The 19051-nt window shown below is 44.2% G+C and overlaps 1 protein-coding gene across 3 annotated transcripts in view; it reads right to left on the bottom strand.

Moving 5' to 3' along the window:
* HUNK (hormonally up-regulated Neu-associated kinase) overlaps window positions 1-19051 on the bottom strand; it is a 125444-nt gene that overhangs the window by 21847 nt on the left and 84546 nt on the right. For all 3 annotated transcript variants that reach the window (XM_021935540.2, XM_021935541.2, XM_021935542.2), the window contains exons 6-7: window positions 10721-10856; window positions 4491-4653 (exon numbers count right to left, since the gene is read on the bottom strand). In XM_021935540.2, the coding sequence (XP_021791232.1) occupies window positions 4491-4653; window positions 10721-10856 (299 nt within the window). The remainder of the gene's footprint in view (window positions 1-4490; window positions 4654-10720; window positions 10857-19051) is intronic.

Here is a 19051-nt window from a genome sequence, read left to right as displayed (position 1 = left end):
CTCTACTTAAAATGCAAAAATTTGCCGGGCATGGTGGTGCGCGCCTGTAGTCCCAGCTACTCAGGAGACTGAGGCAGGAGAATAGCTTGAACCCGGGAGCTAGAGGTTGCAGTGAGCTGAGATCACGCCACTGCACTCCAGCCTGGGGACAGAGTGAGACTCCCTTTCAAAAAAAAGAAATGGCCAATAGGTATTGCTCAATATCACCAATCATAAGGGAAATGCAAATTAAAGCCACAATGAGATACTGCCTCACACCTGTAAGAATAGCTTTTATCATAACGATGGACGATACCACATCTTGGAGAGGATATGGAGAAGAAAGAACCTTTGCACACTGTTGGTGGGAATGTAAATTAGTACAACCATTATAGAAACCAGTATGGTTCCTCAAAAAATTAAAAGTTGAACTACTATATGATCCAGCAATTCCACATCTGGGTCTATATCCAAAGGAAATGAAATCAGTATGTTGAAGACACATATGCACCCCCACCCCATGTTCAATGCAGCATTATTTACAATAGCCAAGAAATGGCTATTGTGTCATCAACGGATGAATGAATAAAGAAAGTGTGTGGTACATATATATAATGGAATACTAGTCAACCTTAAAAAAGGCAGAAATTCTGTCATTTTTGACAATATGGATGAACCTAGAGGACATAATGCTAAGTGAAATAAGCCAGGCACAGAAAGACAAATAGTGCATGATCTCACTTATACATGGAATCTAAAAAGTGTAGGTCATAGAAGTAGAGAGTAGAATGATGGTTACCAGGGGCTGAAGGGGGTTGGGGGAAGTGGGCAGAAGAGATATTGGTCAAAAGATACAAAATTTCAGTTAAACAGGAGGAAAAAAAATTCAAGACACTATTGAACAATGTGGTGACTATAGTTAATAACAGTGTATTTATTCTGGTAAATTGCTAAGAGAGTAGATTTTCAATGGTCTCACCACAAATAAATGATAAATTTGTGTGGTTATACATATTTATTTAGCTTGATTTAGCCATTCCAAAATGTATATATATTTCAAAGCATCATGTTGCACAGGATAAATATATACAATTTTTTTGGTCAATTAAATAAATTTAATTGAAAACTACCCCCAAACCTTTTCCAGTTAGAATGACACCAGCTGAGTTTCCAGAGAATGTTCTCAGAAGACAAAGCCCCGCTCTGCTTTGCAACACTCCCAGCCCTGATACTGGGCAAAGGAGACAGGCAGAAATGCAGCAGCTGGCAATACATCCAGGCACATCAGGACACAGCCTAAGAGCTTTAGGCCAGGCGCAGTGGCTCATGCCTGTAATCCCAGTGCTTTGGGAGGCCTAGGCGGGCGGACTACTTGAGCCCAGGAGTTCGAGGCCAGCCTGGGCAACATGGCGAAACCCCATCTCTACAAAAAATAAAATTAGCCTTGACTTACCAGGCTCAAGTGATCCTCCTGCCTCAGCCTCCTGAGTAGCTGAGACTATAGATGGATCGCTTGAGCCCGGGAGGTCGAGGCTCCAGTGATCCATGATTGTGCCACTGCACTCCAGCCTGGGCGACAGAGTAAGACTCTTTTTGTTTTGTTTTGTTTTGTTTTGAAAAGACAAAAAAGCTTCAGACAAAATGTCTCTCTTGCTTAGCATGAGCTATGTTGATTGTTTAAGAAGAGCGTGAATGACAAAAGCTTGTATCTCTAAACGTGGAAGTAACTATAGGAAAGGTTTTTAAAACCGAAGACCCCTCCATCTTACTTGGTCAGCACCTGAAGAACTAGTTCCACCAAAAGAACAGTGTTCGGAACTGTTAACTTACTTGGGAGAGCAGCAATGTCATTCTCTAATAAGTGAAATCATGAAATTTATGATATAGTCAGTTTCATGAAAACACATTTGAATAACTAAGTTTTGAACAGTATTCATCACCTGAAAAAGAAAATCAGGGCATTAACCCTCTTTTCTTCCTTTTATCTGAAGACTATTTAAATTCTTAACTTTTATCCTCTACAGCATGGTGGTGTCCAAATGGTATGACCCTGATCCCTTATGTGTGAAAAACTTGTAAGCAGGCACCTACAATATATGCATTTATAAATTATAAGCATGTAACATTGTACGAATATATCATGTACACTATAAGATATATAATAAATAGAAATTTTAAAGTATGAGAAAGAAGTTTGGGGAATATGGTCTTTTCACAAAAGAGAAATGAGGCGGGGCATGGTGGCTCACACCTGTATTCCCAGCACTTTGGGAGGCCAAGGTGGGCAGATTGCTTGAACTCAGGAATTCAAGACCAGTCTGGGCAACATGGCAAAACCCCATCTCTACCAAAAATACAAAAATTAGCCGGTCATGGTGGTGCATGCCTGTAGTCCCAGCTACTCAGGACGCTGAGGTGGGAGAATAGCTTGAACCCAGGAAGCAGAGGTTGCAGTGAGCCGAGATCATGCCACTGCACTCTAACCTAGGAGACAGAGTGAGACCTCATCTCAAAAGAAAAAAAAAAAAGAGGGCCAGGTGCTTTGGCTCACGCCTATAATCCCAGCACTTTGGGAGGCTGAGGTAGGAGGATCACTTGAGGTCAGGAGTTTGAGACCAGCCTGGCCAGTATGGCAAAACTCCATCTCTACTAAAAATACAAAAATTAGCCAAGCCTGGTGGCACGTGCCTGAGGTCCCAGCTACTCAGGAGGCTGAGGCAGGAGAATCACTTGAACCTGCGAGGCAGAGGTTGCAGTGAGCCGAGATCGTCCCACTACACTCCAGCCTAGGTGACACAGTGAGACTCTGTCTCAAAAAAAAAAAAAAGAAAAAAAAAATTTAAAAAAGAGAAATGAGAGAGAAGCAACTTCAAGTCCAGCATGTCTTTTATGTTCCTCGTGATGAGAGAACAGAGAACTGCTGTGTGATACAAGAGATTTTCTTAATCTCTCCTCAACATATAATAAAATAAAATAAATAATATACTATATGTTGAAAGTCCTGTCTTTCTGGATTTGACATCTCTTCTCCAGCAGCCTTCTATGAGGAAGGCAGCCACCGTGACACCATCTGTGAAATCTAACTCAAAGCATTGACTCTGTCCCCATCAAAGAGGTGCCACCCTATCGTACAGAGCACGTTTTTTCCCCCATAAAACATTGTTAAAGCTTTTTACTGTTGAAAGTATTTCTTCTCATGTAGATCTTTCCTTTGGTGGTTCACAAAAAAAAAAAAAAAAAAAAAAAATGTAGTTCCGTGGATAATTTCCTGCGGAAGCAAAATCTGGCCAGTATTCTGAGCTAAATCAGCTCAGAAACATCTGTACCTTCATCCAAATGTTTAACCAACCTCCCAAGGAGCATCTTCGTCTGTTCAGCAATGTTTTCTAGATGGCTCCCAAATCGATTTGCTAACAAAAGACACACACAGACCACCTTGTCCTCTGGGTATTAATCTGGCCATCTCCACCATGCCAGCGAGAATATCATTTCCCCAACTGCTGGTAGATTTTTCATCTTTAGCTCTCATACAGAAACCTCAGGAAGGTTTCTAAGCCTATTTTCTAGTAAAATTTGGTGACATATTGGGTTATCACGTGACTTCAAATAGCACACGTTCTGGATGGTAAATGTCTTCCTAACAGTGACAACTCCACGTCATCAGATGTCAAGCTGCAACAGGCCCAGGGTGAAGATGGTCCTTCGTGACCATGAACACTCAGTAAAATTTCAGATGGGCTTCCTGGCAATTCTGAATTTCTTCAGCTGACTCTGTGTTAGAGCTGGTCAGCATCCACCATTCTGAGTAAAAGCATGAGCTACTGTATGCAGACTCCATATCGTCTTGGATCCAATTTGCAGAATTCTTTTTAAGCCATTGTCCATTTGGAGAGAGACGATTTAAGGCACATACATTCCCTTACCCAGGCACACAGAAACTGCCTGTGGCAAAAACGACGAAGGGGACAGGGTGTCACGGTCCCACCATCCACCCCACGCTGTGGAAACTCCAAATGTACCTCACAGGTGACACTGGACACTTGGACTTTCTGACACTCTGACTGAGGGAAGGTGTCAGAGTCAGGCCAGGGAAGTCCATATATAGTACCATAGTTTAGAGACAAATGCCCGGGAGGCACTGCTACCTAAGTTTTATGACCAGAGAACCCTCCAATGCCCACAGCGTGGGGAACCCGAAGAGCTAAGAGGCAGCAGAACAACAATAACAAAAAGGCAACACGGAAGCTGTTGAAGGGAAAAGAGGCTTGAATCCCTCCTAATTCTGCCCAGGGCTTAACTTGGTGGGAGAGTATTTGAAAAACATTGCAGATAAAAGGCACTCCCTGAGAAGCAGGTTTAGCTATGACTTTATCCCACATTCAGAAAACTCAGCCTCACATTAGATTAAATTAGCAGCTTGGATCAAGTGTCAGTAACTGAGAAACACTTTGGGTGTAGGAGCTCTTTTTTCCACAGACAGCAGAGATGACCGCCTCTAGGGTCGCACTTACCCCTGACAAATAGCGCTCCAGTTTCTTGTTTAAGAGGAAGTAGATGGCCAGGATGTGGCAGGCGCGGTTGGAGAGCACGGTGTTGATCACGTCGCTGTTCTTGTAACCCAGCTTCTCGGTCATGTGCAGCACGACGCTTGGGCTCAGGTCTTCCAGAGAAATCCTGCCAGGCGCAGAGAGAGAGAGGGCCAGTCACCCCTGCCCTTCACGGAGAGTCCCACACAGACCCCCTGGGCAGAATCAGCTTCATTCATTCACTCATTCATTCATTGACTTGAGCTTTTATTTTAAAAATGTTCATGTATTCAGAAAAGTGGAGGAATAGTACAATCACTTTACGTATACCATCATCTGGATGTACCGGTGATCACTTTACCATACTTGCATTTTTTTTTTGCTGAAGTATTTTAAATTACAAACATCATGACACTTTACCCCTTAACCCTTCAGTGTGCACCTTCAAAATCCAAAGATGTCCCCTGCAGAACCACAATACCATCAACATACCCAATAAAATTTTAATAATCACTTAATATTAGCTAATACCCGGATTATATTTAAATCTCCCAACTGTCCCCCAGATTTCCTTATGATCACACATTCTTTCCTTAAAATGTATTTGTTGCCATGGACAGAAGCCACCTGGACTCTGGTTTTTGGGGTGGAAAAGGAAGGTATTCAGGAACTAGCCAGATCATGTTTAGAGGAACAGAAAGAGCTCATAAGTTCTTACATGGGGGGTCCAGGGCTCAGCTGCAAAGTGGGGTGCTCTCAGAGGAAGACAGTTAAAGCTACTTCACAGGGGTACTGTGACGATAAACTCCTTGGGACACATTGGCAAAGAAATACCAGGCTTCATTCATCTACCCATTCATTTGTTCACCCTCCCAGTGGGGAAGAAAGAATGTAAATTCACTTAGTCATCCTGATAGTCCTATGAGTAGGTACTATCACTATCCCAACTTTACAGATAACGAAACCAAAGCCCACAGCAATGCAGTACCTTGCCCAGGGTCACAGAGACAGGAAGTGACAGCCCTAGAATTAAGAACCAGCAGCTGGGTTCAATGTCTAGAGGCTCACTGCTTCCCAAATAAACAGATACATCCATCATCATCATCATCATCACCATCATCCAATGGCTACAAAGACTGAGAAACCAGGGGGAGGGCTCTAAGGGAGTGTGTGTGTTGGTAGTGGGGCTGTGTCAAAAGAACATTCTACATCCCTTAAGAGTGATACAAAGAATGATGGCATTCTGAGCAAACTATCGCAAGGACAGAAAACCAAACACCACATGTTCTCACTCATAGGTGGGAATTGAACAATGAGAACACTTGGACACAGGGTGGGGAACATCACACACTGGGTCCTGTCGTGGGATGGGGGAAAGGGGGAGGGACAGCATTAGGCGATATACCCTAATGTAAATGACGAGTTAATGGGTGCAGCACACCAACATGGCACATGTATACATATGTAACAAATCTGCATGTTGTGCACATGTACCCTAGAACTTAAAGTATAAAATAAATAAATAAATAAAGTAATACAAAGAGGGCAATCGAAGTAGAAAGCAAGCTTATCTGGCTGGAGAGCTGCTAGCCTCCATGTCAAGGGGTCTGAAGATATTTTGGATGGAACCTCAGAGCTATAATGCCCAGAGAAACCCCACAGGGTAGCCCCATAATTGTAAAGAAGAGGAGACGATGCAAGTTCTCCTGTAGGAAGAGAACTTGCCCAGTTCACACGGCCGGCTGGCAGGGGCACCGAGAGCAGAACGCGGTCTCCTGACCATTGCCTGCCACCGGTCGGTGTAACCTACATCAGTTCTCCCTCTGCTCCATTTGCCTAAGTGCCGTCCCAAAAAACAAACAAATGAAAACACACCCAACAAACAGTGAGATCAGCCTTCCTCATTCCTGTTTGCCACGAAATTACACATTCCAGATAACAGGTGGGAGAGGGATGGGCATGATTACTGGTTTAAAAAGTATATTAATAACATGTTCATTTTTTAAAATAACTACTTGAGGTCTATCAAAACAATGCAGAGTGAACAGTGGTTTGGAAATACCTGGGAACCCCAAGAGCAGGGCACCCCCAGAGGGCATGGGGTATTCTGAAGAAAGGTCAGTAGTGTGGAAAGGAGGGGTATGCACAGGGGCAGACACCCCATCTCTGCCTTTTATGTCCAGTATCTTCAAAAACGAGCTCTGCCATAATGTAAATGGTCAACTGACTCTGGACTGAGAGGAATAGTTTGAACGTTTTCCAATAAACAATGCATAAACCTGGTGCTCTCCAGTATCACTTATCGAATCTGTATATGGCTGCATGTTTGGATGACACAGAGAATGGTACAACGTTCCAGAATACTAGGTATTATCTGAATCGCGCAAATTTACATGCAATCTGTTTTGATACCATGGATCTAATTTGGTCTAATTCTGTCTTGTATTGCCTGTAACCTCCTCCCCTCCCACCAGTTCCAAAGCTAACTGGAGGGGTGGAGAGACTGTCCAGGTCCCTGCAGGGAGACAGAAAGAGGCAGCAAGGTTGGCTCTGTACAAATGTCTGAAACCCAGCACTTTAGGAGACCGAGGCATGGAGATTGCTTGGGACCAGGAGTTTAAGACCAGCCTGGGCAACACAGCAAAACCCCCATCTCTACCACAAAAAGAGAAATACTTAGCTGGGGATGGCAGCACATGCCTGCAGTCCCTCTACTATAGAAGCTAAGGTGGGAGGATTGCTCGAGCCCAGGAGTTCTAGGTCACAGTGAGCTGTGACTGCGCCACTGCACTCCAGCCTGGGCTACGAAGGAAGACCTGTCTCAAACAAAAAAAAAAAAAAAAGAAAAAAAAGGTCTGCACCTGAATCAGCAGGGGAGCCGGGCACCTAGCAAACATCTGTTGACTGACTGGCACAAACATTTATTCATAAAAGATTTACTTTCAAAGACATTTCCCTCTTTGCTTTTAGAGATCAACTTGGCAGCTGAAATGACTTCACAGGAGAAGGGTTTACAGAAGAGTGATGTAAAATGTGAGACCTTTATTTTCCTTACTTTCTCAAAAGGAAACTATTGACAACACTTAAAATACATCTGGGGCTAGGTATGTTGGGAAACTACAAAATATACTTTATAAAGAAAAGATCCCTTTCTCTGCTTGTATGTTCTCATTCCCTTTATCTACAGGCCAGCAAAACCAGAAAAATAAATATAAAAAACACATTTTTTTGTCTTAAAGATAAAGGTTTTTCAAAATAAACACTGTAAACAACATGTACCTCCCCCAACAGCTTAGAATTCTGGTTCCGGGCCAGACACGGTGGTGGCTCATGCCTGTAATCCCAGGACTTTGGGAGGCTGTAGCAGGTGAATCACTTGAGGCCGGGAGTTTATGAACAGCCTGGGCAACATGGTGAAACCCTGTCTCTACTAAAAATACAAAAATCAGCCAAGTATGGTGGTGGATGTCTGTAATCCCGGCTACTCAGGAGGCTGAGGTGGGAGACTCGCTTGATCCCAGGAGGCAGAGGTTGCAGTGAGCCGAGATTGTGCCACTGCACTCCAACCTGGGCGACAGATCGAGACTCTGTCTTAAAAAAGAACAATAAAGAAGAATAATTCTGGTTCCACTACTTAAAAACCAAACACTGATTTGCCTCTAGCATGAAATGAGCAATGGGCCTCGCATAAACAGAAGATACGGAGTGCTGTTTTCCTTAGCACACGAGATCTCAGCCCGTTTTACCGTCCACTGAACCAGCTTCATGTACGGCCATTATGCTGCTGACCAAGTCCAAATGCAAAAACCATTACACTAATCTGGCAACAACAGGATAGGAGTTTGAATTTACGTTTTAATCTATCAAAGTCTGTCTGCAAACTGTGGGAAAGCCACAAACATGAGATGTCGCCTCCTAATTCTTTGTGAATGAAGATGCAGCCAACAAGGAGGGGAAACACCGTCTTTCTCACACCAGCTCCACTTTCTCCAGCAGCTGCCGCATTGAGTGGATTGATTATGCTCATTTAGGCGGTGATTACATGAGCTTAATGACTCATGTGGCCACCACCAAGGCCCCCTCCTTTAACAGAAAGCGTACCTGCGTGCTGCTCTCCATCATGAGTGTAGATAATGAGGCAAGGTCCTTTCAGCTTTGCTCCCTGCCTCGCTTTAGAGTAGTATTTCTGGTGTCTGTTTCAGATCCTGGCCCACATCGAGCTGTTATTGGAAAACAGCAATCTATTTCCAGGTTCCCTTGGTAACCTAAGTCACCTAGACTTTGTTTAAATTACCTCCCATGAGCCAAATGCTAGAATTCTAGATGGCAACAGAGTGAAACCACCTCCTCTCTGGGCATGGTGAGTGTAAATTTGGCACTGAAGTGTGGATGCAGACTCCCACGCCCCTTTAAAGTTTTTCTAGAGCTTCCATCCCAAGCAGAGCCCTGCCTGGCCATCTTCTTTGAAGGACTCAGCACTTCAGCTTTCATAAGTCTTGGCGGGTGTTTCTAGACCTTTCTAGGCATTGAAACTGTGACTACACAGGACACCCTTTTCTCTGCCCTTTCAGTCTCCCATCTGCCCCTCTGGGTCAGTGGTTCTTCTGCCTTCATCCAAGCCTGGTCAAATGTACAAGACACCCTAGCTCTAAAAGGTACTGAGCCCATGTGGTCTCCTTATTTGCATGAAAACAGCCAAATTAAGGGCCTTCATTCCCTTGCTCAGGTTAGTTAGAAACAGGACAAAGGAGTAGAAAAAAATATACAAGGAAATGTTTTTGGCCGGGCGCAGTGGCTCAAACCTATAATCCCAGCACCTTGAGAGGCGGGAGGATCGCTTGAGCCCAGGAGTTTGAGACCAGCCTGGGCAACATGGCAAAACCCTTTCTCTGCAGAAAAATAGAAAAAATTGCCTGACATGGTGACTCACGCCTATGGTCGCAGGTACTCAGGAGGCTGAGGTGGGAGAATCACTTGAGCTCAGGAGGTGGAGGCTGTAGCGAGTTATGATCATGCCACTACACTCCAGCCTGGGTGACTGAGTGAGGCTCTGTCTCAAAAAAAAAAAAAGAGAAATGTTTTTGAATTTGTAGTTAGCGCACCAACATAGAGAAGCATGGGCTGCCCCAGGGAACCTGTCAGTGCTCCTATGCTGTGGGTTCCTGTCTGCAAACTTTGCTTAAAGAACCCTCCTCATGGAAACTGATAAAGTGGAGCCTTCACAGAAAGTCCATGGGGACACCCGGCCTGAAATGAGTGACTCCTATGCCTTTCCTTCCTGCCTCCCACATTTTAAAGCAGGGGTCTTAGGGCTGAAATAAACATCAAGAACAAGACAGAAGAAGGTATCTAAGGGTGGTTTGGAAAGGGAGGGGTGATCCCATGTGTTTCTGTCTGATGTTGGCAGGTGGGCTCGTGAGCTGATCACACACACGCAAACACATTCACACAAAGACTGGCTGGGCACGTTGGCTCACACATGAAATTCCAGCACTTTGGGAGACCAAGGCAGGCGGATGACTTGAGGTCAGGAGTTCAAGACCAGCCTGGGCAACATGGTAAAACCCCATCTCTACTAAAAATACAAAATTAGCCTGGTGTGGTGGCGCGTGCCTGTAATCCCAGCTCCTCAGGAGACTGGGGATGAGAATCACTTGAACCCAGGAGGCAGAGGTTGCAGTGAGCTGAGATTACACCACTGCACTCCAGCCTGGGTGACAGAGCCAGACTATGTATCAAAAAACAAAACAAAGACCTACACACACACACACAAATTTACACACAGAAACAGACACACAACACATACACACAGACACAACAACCATGCACACGGAGACCCAAGCAGACATAGACATTGTCTCTCTGTCTCTCACACACACACACACTCAAGCCACAGCTAGTCTCAAAGGTCCCTTTGTGTGAACTAGAAAGAGGCACCCCCTGGGAAGACGCAGACCCTCAAAGCCTGGATGTCAGCCTCCATTCACCCCTCCTCCAGGCGACCCTGCAGGGTACAGGGCACAACAGCACACGGTGGCCCTGTCTACGCTTCCTCTTGTGGATGTGTGGGTGTGGATGTTAGTGGGAAGGGGAGATAGCCAAGAGACAACATGGCTTTTCCTTCAATCACGGACAGCTTTCTGTCCGGAACTGCTCGGGGCTCATAGGACAGGCCGCATCTCTCCCGAGGAGTCCCTCTGGGTACACGAAATTACCTGTTGGGATAGGTGATATTACAGGGCACTTTGCCCGTGTAATTCTCATTGAGCCAGCGATTCGCCAGTGCCTGCTGAATATTTGGCCTCTTCACAGGATCCGGTTCCAGGAGAGAGCGCAGGAAACTGATGGCACCTGGGAGACATTCGGGAAAGAACGCGCGCATGTTACAGGCTGAACGCAGACACCAGTGAAAGCCACCATCACAGGGGACTCGCCACCTTGCCTGCCCATCCCGAGCCACTGCTGGGGTGATCTCTGGGTCTCTGGGCAGGGTTCTGATTCAAGGATTCATAGAGCTTGGTTTCAGCCCCACCTCCCTTCAGACAGGAGGAGTGTGAAAAATCCCGTTTCTCCATCTCTCTCTCCTTAAAAAATACACACCACATATCCAAAGAATTTAAGTTCTCTGTCCAAGGGGAGCAACTGGTGCATGATAAAGCAAGAACCAGTTTGGGTCTCCCCATCCCCTGTGTTTCCCAAGACAACCTGTGGCCTTTTCTTGTTGCTTATAGGTGAGCCAAAGGGATGTTCTATTGACAGGCTTGTAGGAACGAAAGAAAATAAACAGAAAATGCCTGCTCGCAAGGAAGGTTTTTGGGTACTCAGGGAGAAGCCAGCAGTGTACAGGCATCCTAAGTTAGACCTCCCAACTGGGGACCACAGGACACTCAGAGTCTCAAGAGGCCAGAGAGGTCCTGCTTTCTGATCCTTTCTTTTAAAGCCATTCTGTGTGGCCGCCCACCTCTTCTCCAAACTCGATGATGCCTCGCCCAGGCTGCACAGAGCCCACGCCCACCCAGCGCAGTCAATCAGGCTGTCAAGACACCAGAGCGCCACGCGTTTTTGTTAAAGTGTTAGGAAACCTCTGCATTAGTGACCCAGACTTTAAAATCCTAGTTTGTGTAAAAAGTTCTAGTGAAAACCACACTGTGAACCCATGTCCGCCTGATGGGTGCCTCCTTTTGCACTGTCTCTTAGGGGACTCTTAGGGACTGCTTAGATGGACAGGATGCTAATATATTTTGTCTTTCTTTTTCAAGCCACCTGAAGTTCACTGTATCACATTAGTCATGCTGAGCACAGTGTGTAAGGAAAAGATACGAGAAACTGTTGAAAACCTATAAAACCCCTACAACCCCTTTTCCTTCCATCCCAGGGAAAAATAATGTTTTGTTGTTGTTGTTGTTGTTGTGTTTTTGAGACGGAGTCTCGCTCTGTCACCCAGGCTGCCTCCCGGGTTCAAGCAATTCTCTGCATCAGCCTCCTGAGTAGCTGGGATTACAGGCACCTGCCACCACGTCGGGCTAATTTTTGTATTTTTAGGAGAGATGGGGTTTCACCATCTTGGCCAGGCTGGCTTTGAACTCCTGACCTCGTGATCCACCCGCCTTGGCCTCCCAAAGTGCTAGGATTATAGGCGTGAGCCACTGCGCCTGGCCAAAAATAATGTTTTAAATGCCCTGGGTTTCCTTTCATTTCACAAATATTTACAGAGCACTTGTTGTCCATTCAAGCACTAGAGATAAGCTAATTCGTCTCTAAGCAGAATATTTGCATACTTTAAGATAATAACAATGGAGACAACTGTATGAGAGGTAAAAATGCGTTTATAATGCACATGAAGCCTTTTATTTTGTATTTATTTTATTCATTATTTTTTATATTTTGGAGACAGTGTCACACTGTCGCCCAGGCTGGAGTGCAGAGGTGCGATCATGGCTCGCTGCAGCCTTGACCTCTCTGGCTCAGGTGACCTTCCCACCTCAGCCTTCCAAGTAGGTGAGACTATAGGCATGCACCATCACGCCCAGATAATTTTTTAATTTTTTTGGTAGAGATGGGGTTTTGCCAAGTTGCCCAGGCTGGTCTCAAACCCCTGAGCTCAAGCGATCCTCCTGCCTCAGCCTCCCAAAGTGTTGGGATTAAGTGTGTGAGCCACCACACTCAGCCCATGAAGGCTCTTCTAAGGCTACCAAATTGTAGGAGAATATACAGCATACCCACATATAGGCAAAGAATGTCAGGGATGACTTCAAAATGCAGACGGTTTGTCTTGCTTGACTTGTGGGACTGTGATATTTTCTTATGCTCTAGCCCTTATTTTACAAAGTATTGCTATAATGTTCTTGCAATATAAAGAATTCTTTTATGTAGCTTTGTACTTGATTTCCAACATACCAAATAATGAACCCCAGAAAATAATAATGTGCTTGCTCCCCCAATTTTTCCATTCTTCTCTTCAAAGTTATTTTTTCAGTGTTCTAAGGTAATCTTCTTTGCAAGGAGAAGTCATAAAACGTCTTACTTTCTCAAAAGTTTTAAGTTGTCATTTTAACATTGTTCTTGAGGAAATGCTGAGCCTTTTCTCAACCCATTTTCTGCAGGGTAAAAATTAGGCCATCAAAAAACGGGCCAGTTGTGATGCCAGAATCAACTCAAGAGAAATAATCTTTGCTAGGTCATGCAGCCAGGTCAACCTTCATGGTCAACCCACCACCAGGGTGGGTTCCCATCCTGTTGAAGAGGTTACCAGGTCATCTCCCTTTCAATAGTGGGTAGTCTCTACTGGATATCTACCCAAAGGAAAATAGGTCAGTACATGAAAAAGACACTTGCACACATGTTTATAGCAGCACAATTCACAACTGCAAAAATATGGAACCAGCCCAAATGCCCATCAACTAACAAGTGGATAAAGAAAATGTGACATATGGTCAGGCACGGTGGCTCACGCCTGTAATCCCAGCACTTTGGGAGGCCAAGGCAGGTGGATCACCAGGTCAGGAGATCGAGACCATCCTGGGTAACACGGTGAAACCCCGTCTCTACTAAAAATACAGAAAATTAGCCGGGCATGGTGACGGGCGCCCGTAGTCCCAGCTGCTGCGGAGGCTGAGGCAGGAGAACAGCATGAACCCAGGAGGCAGATTGCAGTGAGCCGAGATCACGCCACTGCACTCCAGCCTAGGCGACACAGTGAGACTCTATCTCAAAAAAAAAAAAAAAAAAAGTAAAGAAAATGTGACTGTATATATGATATATATGTGTCATATACATATTTATGTCATATGTGTCATATATATATATACACACACACACACACACCAAGGAATACTACTCAGTCATAAAAAGGAACAAAGTAATGGCATTTGCAGCAACCTGGATGGAGTTGAGATCATTATTCTAAGTGAAGTAACCCAGGAATGGAAAACCAAACATTGTATGTTCTCACTTATAAGTGGGAACTAAGCTATGAAGGTGCAAAGGCATAAGAATGACACAATGGACTTAGGGGACTTGGAGGGAAGAGTAGGAGGGGGCGAGAGATAATAGACTACACATTGGGTACAGTGTACACTGCTCAGGTGATGGATGTACCAAAATCTCAGAAACCACCACTAAGGAATTTATCCATGTAACCAAAAACCACCTGTTCCCCAAAAACATACTGAAATTTTGAAAAAAGGAAATATTGCCAGGAGCGGAGGCTCACGACTATAATCCCAGCACTTTGGGAGGCCGAGGTGAGTCGATCACCTGAGGTCAGGAGTTCAAGACCAGCCTGACCAACATGGAGAAACCCCACCTCTACTAAAAATACAAAAATTAGCCGGGCATGGTGGTGCACACCCGTAATCTCAGCTACTTGGGAGGCTGAGGTGGTAGAACTGCTTGAACCCAGGGGGCAGAGGTTGCAGTGAGCTGAGATCATGTCACTGTACTCCAGCCTGGGCAGCACAGAAAGACTTCATCTCAAAAAAAAAACAAAAAACAAAAAACAGTGGAGTGGGTAGAAATGCATGCGTGGAGACCATGAGGTACATTTACCACTGTAAGTGTTATCGCTGGATACCCAGCTAAAACTCTAAAAAAAAAAAAAAAAAAATTGTTTTTAACCTTTTCTTTAGGTTCGGTGCAGGTTTGTTATATAGGCAAACTCGTGTCATGGGAGTTTGTTGTACAGGTTATTTCATCACCCAGGTACTAATCCTAGTTCCCAATAGTTACTTTTTCTGTTCCTCTCTCTCCTTCCACCCTCCACCCTCAAGTAGACCCCACTGTCTATTGTTCCCCTCTTGGTGTCCATGGTGTCCTCTTGGTTATACTTAGCTCCCACTTATAAGTGAGAACATGCAGTATTTGGTTTTCTGTTCCTGTGTTAGTTTGCTAAGGATAATGGCCTCCAGCTTCATCCATGTTCTTTAATAACCCAAAAATCAAACAGATCTCTGCTTTGCAGAATCTCTATTCGCTTCCCTTAACATCCCTGCATTGCAAGAGTCACTTAGATCTTAACCGGGGGCATCTATTGGTCAGATAAAGAAGATGAGGGCTTAATGAATCAGAGCGAGTGGGCTGTTGAGTTAATGTTTTCTGAGACATTGCTGTTGCTTACCCTCAAAGGACTTGGGCAACAACCCAGGGTTGCCTCAAAGGACTTGGGCAACAGTCCAGGCTTTTTCAAAGTATGATGAACCAGAAGTGCTAAGGACAAACTGGATGTGCATTTTTGTTCTATTTTCATAACTGAGCACTCTGCATCCTCAAAAACTGCTGATGAGCGCAAGTAATTTTAGTTCAAATCTCCACTGACGAATTTTCTTCCTTTGGACGTCACAGACATTGCATTACTATCCAAAAAGGACTTTGAGAATATCCTTAGAGCTCTTTGAAGTTTGTTTTAGGGTCCTGAAAACCCCTATGCCTTATGAGCAAAAGATATTAAAATATTCCTCAGCATCCTGGAAAGTCATGCCAGGCATGGCCACAGGCCACATGCCGCCCTCTACCTCTCTGAGATAACACTGAGGTTCTCCACTCAAGCCTGGCAAAATAGTACCACCCTGCTCAACGTAACACGCAGCACACCTTCCTCCATCGCAAACCCCACTTTCTTTCACGAGTCATCAGCTTTCCAAAGTCTGGACTGGCTTGTGTGAGCACCTAAACAGAGTACTAAGTGAAACGGCTGCAGGTGACAGGCAAAGTCATCAGACTTTTCACATTAGCGTAGCCGGATAGATGCAAATAGAGACTCCTCCGCGCTCAAAGCTCCCTCCTCATCACTTCCCAAGCTAAAGAACTGTTTGATCATCTCATCATCGTGCCTTCTTGGACATCGTCATTAGCACTGGCTCAACCCTCATGAAAGCTAACACTTCTCCTCCAGCTTGACTTTGGAGAATTCACGGCACAAAACCATCATCACCTGAACTGACTGCTTGGAATGTATTATAAATGCCAGCGTTGTGGTGTAGTGATGAAAAGGGAAGCAGTCTGAAAAATTGCTCAGCCATAAAAGGCATTTGCTACTCTGTGACATACAAGTGCCAACAAGCAAAAAGAAAGTGTGTACAAGAGAGACTTAGAAAGGCCCTCGAAGCTTAAGTTTGCAAATGGCATGACACAGATGAATGAAGGACAGTTCTTTGGAAGCGTGTTCTGTGGATTCACAAGGGCAATAATGCTGTTTTCAACTCAAGTTTGGTAAAAAATCTTCCAACTTAATCTTCAAAAAGAGCAGTGGAATTAATAGATATGATAATTACATGTATGAGTGACAGGGCCAGGTGCAGTAGCTCATGCCTATAACCCCAGCAGTTTGGGAGTCTGACTCAGGAGGATTGCTTGAGCTCAGGAGTTCAAGACCAGCCTGAGCAACATAGGGAGACCCTCTCTCTATAAAAAATACCCCCCCACAAAAAAAAAATTAGCTGGGCATAGTGGCATGTGCCTGCAGTCCCAGCTACTTGGGAGGCTGAGGCAGGAAGATTGCTTGGTCTGGGAGGTTGAGGCTGCAGTGAGCCATGATTGTGCCACTGCACTCCAGCCAGGACGACACAGTGAAACCTTGTCTTAGACAAAAACAAAAACAAATATGAATGACAGAGTCATCCAATTAGTAAAGATGTGCATTAGTGAGGCACAATAAAACCGGCATATTTTCTATTTGGATTGACATTACTCAAAACATAAGGACATACAGACAATAGATAATACCTCCAACTTTTTGTAGGGGGGTGCATCTTATACTAAACAAAATCAGAGAAGAGTGAAATAACACAGCATGGTAGGAAAATCTAGGTTTTCAGTCAAGCAGACTTAATCTCTCTGAGACTCAATTTCCTCACTAGTAAACAAGGACTTACCTTGCAGGACTGTATGAAAACAACACCACATGAAAAACACCTACAAAGGATCACTCAATAAATGGCAGCTACTCATGTTACTGGTAAGCTAGTATTTTCAGATATAAGCAGGGCCAGGCTGGTTGGAAGGGAGAGGAGATAAACTTGATGGGATGCAAAGGATGGGAAAAATGGGAGGCTGTCAGAAGGGCAGCAGCTGATACTCAAACCTGAAGACATTCACTCTATAAACCAGGTAAGACTCCCTGGGCTGCCTCAGCAGCTGGTGCACTGCTCTGGGCCCTACTGGATCAGGACAATTCCCAATCCTGAGTCATCAAAATAATCTACGGGCCACCTTTCCAGGTCACACAGGCACATTAACACCAGAGTCAGCAACCTAGATTCCCTGAGCGTCTATCATGTGCAAACATTTCACTTGGGACCTGGCTCAAAGGATTTCAATCCTAGTTGAAAAAAGATATTTCTATATCCCAATAGTTATTTTAAAAAGGGGGAGATGGGGAGAGCATCAGATTCCCTAATTAGAAAATCAGATATAGAAATGCAATTCATGCTTGACAAGTCAAGACAACAAAGTACTACAGGAATGTGAAGATCTTTAACAAGCACACACAGAGCTTAAGGCCAACGCAAAGCTGTCTGCTCAAAGCAGGAGCTATGTGAGGTTGGACAGCAATTCCAGTGATGCTGAAATTGCTGGGAACATTTTTAATATGTCTTCTTTGGGACTACTTTTGGATTATCTTTTAACATCTTCAGAACTGCAACTCTTGCTTCTTTAAAGTTAAATTTAATTTTCACAATAAAAAAAAAAAACACTTAGAGCTCAACCTGCTAAGATTGTATAATATTATTGAAAGTAAAAACAAGGTATGATTCTGAAGCAATGAGACTGATTTTCTTGTGTTCTTAACCTACCTGTGTTTGTCGGCTCCTTTTCCCACAGCTGTGTGGGGCTCATGCTAACGCTAATCAACAAATATTTCTGGCTTTTCACTTTCAGCACACATGGTAGGGTTGCACTGCCCCATTCTCTTTAGTTGGGTGAAGCCATGTGCCATGTTTTAGAAAGCTTCCACTTACATCTGGAAGATTGGTGGAAGATTTAATTGCTGGTGAAAGAGCTTCTCTTTCTCTTTCCCTTTCTCCCTCTGCATGAACCAGAAATGCTGGAAATGGTGGCTGCTCCATCGGCCTTGGGCCCTTGGCTGGGCAGAACCTTTCAACATTTGATCCAACTCTCAATTGAGATGTAGCATGAGTGAGAAATAAACCTTTGTGGTCCTGAGCCACTAAGACTTGGGGGCTGATTGTTACTGCAGCATAACCTGGTCTATTCTGACTAATACAGTGAAGTGGTAGCAGACCAGCAGTTCTCCAGCTCCTCAGGCTCTCATCAGGCTCAAAGATAGCACTGTCTGCCTTTCCCAACTGTGGGGGTGCATTCATCCACCTATTGTCCTTTGTTATGGGTCACTTGAATAAAACAACGGTCCTTCAGTGGGTGAATGGTGAAACAAACAGCAGTATATCCACACCAGGGAATGCTACTCACCAATAAAAAGAAACAACTCAGATTATCTCAAGGGAATTATGCTTTGTGGGAAAAAAAATGATTTACATATAACATTTTTGAAATGACAAAATTATAGATGATACAGGGTGGTGGCTGACAGGTCTTGGGGAGAGCAGGAGGAAGGGAGGTGGCTGTGGCTACAGGGGAGCAGCACAAGGGAACCTTGTGAGGGAACTGTCTTGCATCTTGACTGTGGTGGCTGTCACACAAATTACTCATGTGGGCTATTTAGATCTCTTTGTATTATTTCTAGCAATTGTGTGTGAATCTACAATTACATCACAATGAAAAGTTTTTAAAATAATCTTATTTGTTAAAAAAAAAAAAAAACCTTTTTACTCTCTATCCCCTTGTCCCAATTTATTTTATTTTCTTTAGAGCACTTAACATTACCAAATACCACATATATTTATTACCCATTTATTTATTTTTAGCCTCCCCTGCGGATATATAAGCTTTATAAGGGTAGAGACTGGTTTGTTCTCTGTCTTCCTTAATCTAGAACACACCTAGCACACAATTGGTGCACAATACATATTCATGGAATAAGCTAATGAGTATATTATTTCATTATTTCATAATGAGTATGAAATATAGAA

This window comes from Papio anubis, chromosome 4 (genome assembly GCF_008728515.1).
Source record: "Papio anubis isolate 15944 chromosome 4, Panubis1.0, whole genome shotgun sequence".
NCBI lineage: Eukaryota > Metazoa > Chordata > Mammalia > Primates > Cercopithecidae > Papio > Papio anubis.
The sequence above is the reverse complement of the archived record's forward strand: the minus strand, read 5'-3'. Positions and strand labels throughout refer to the sequence as shown.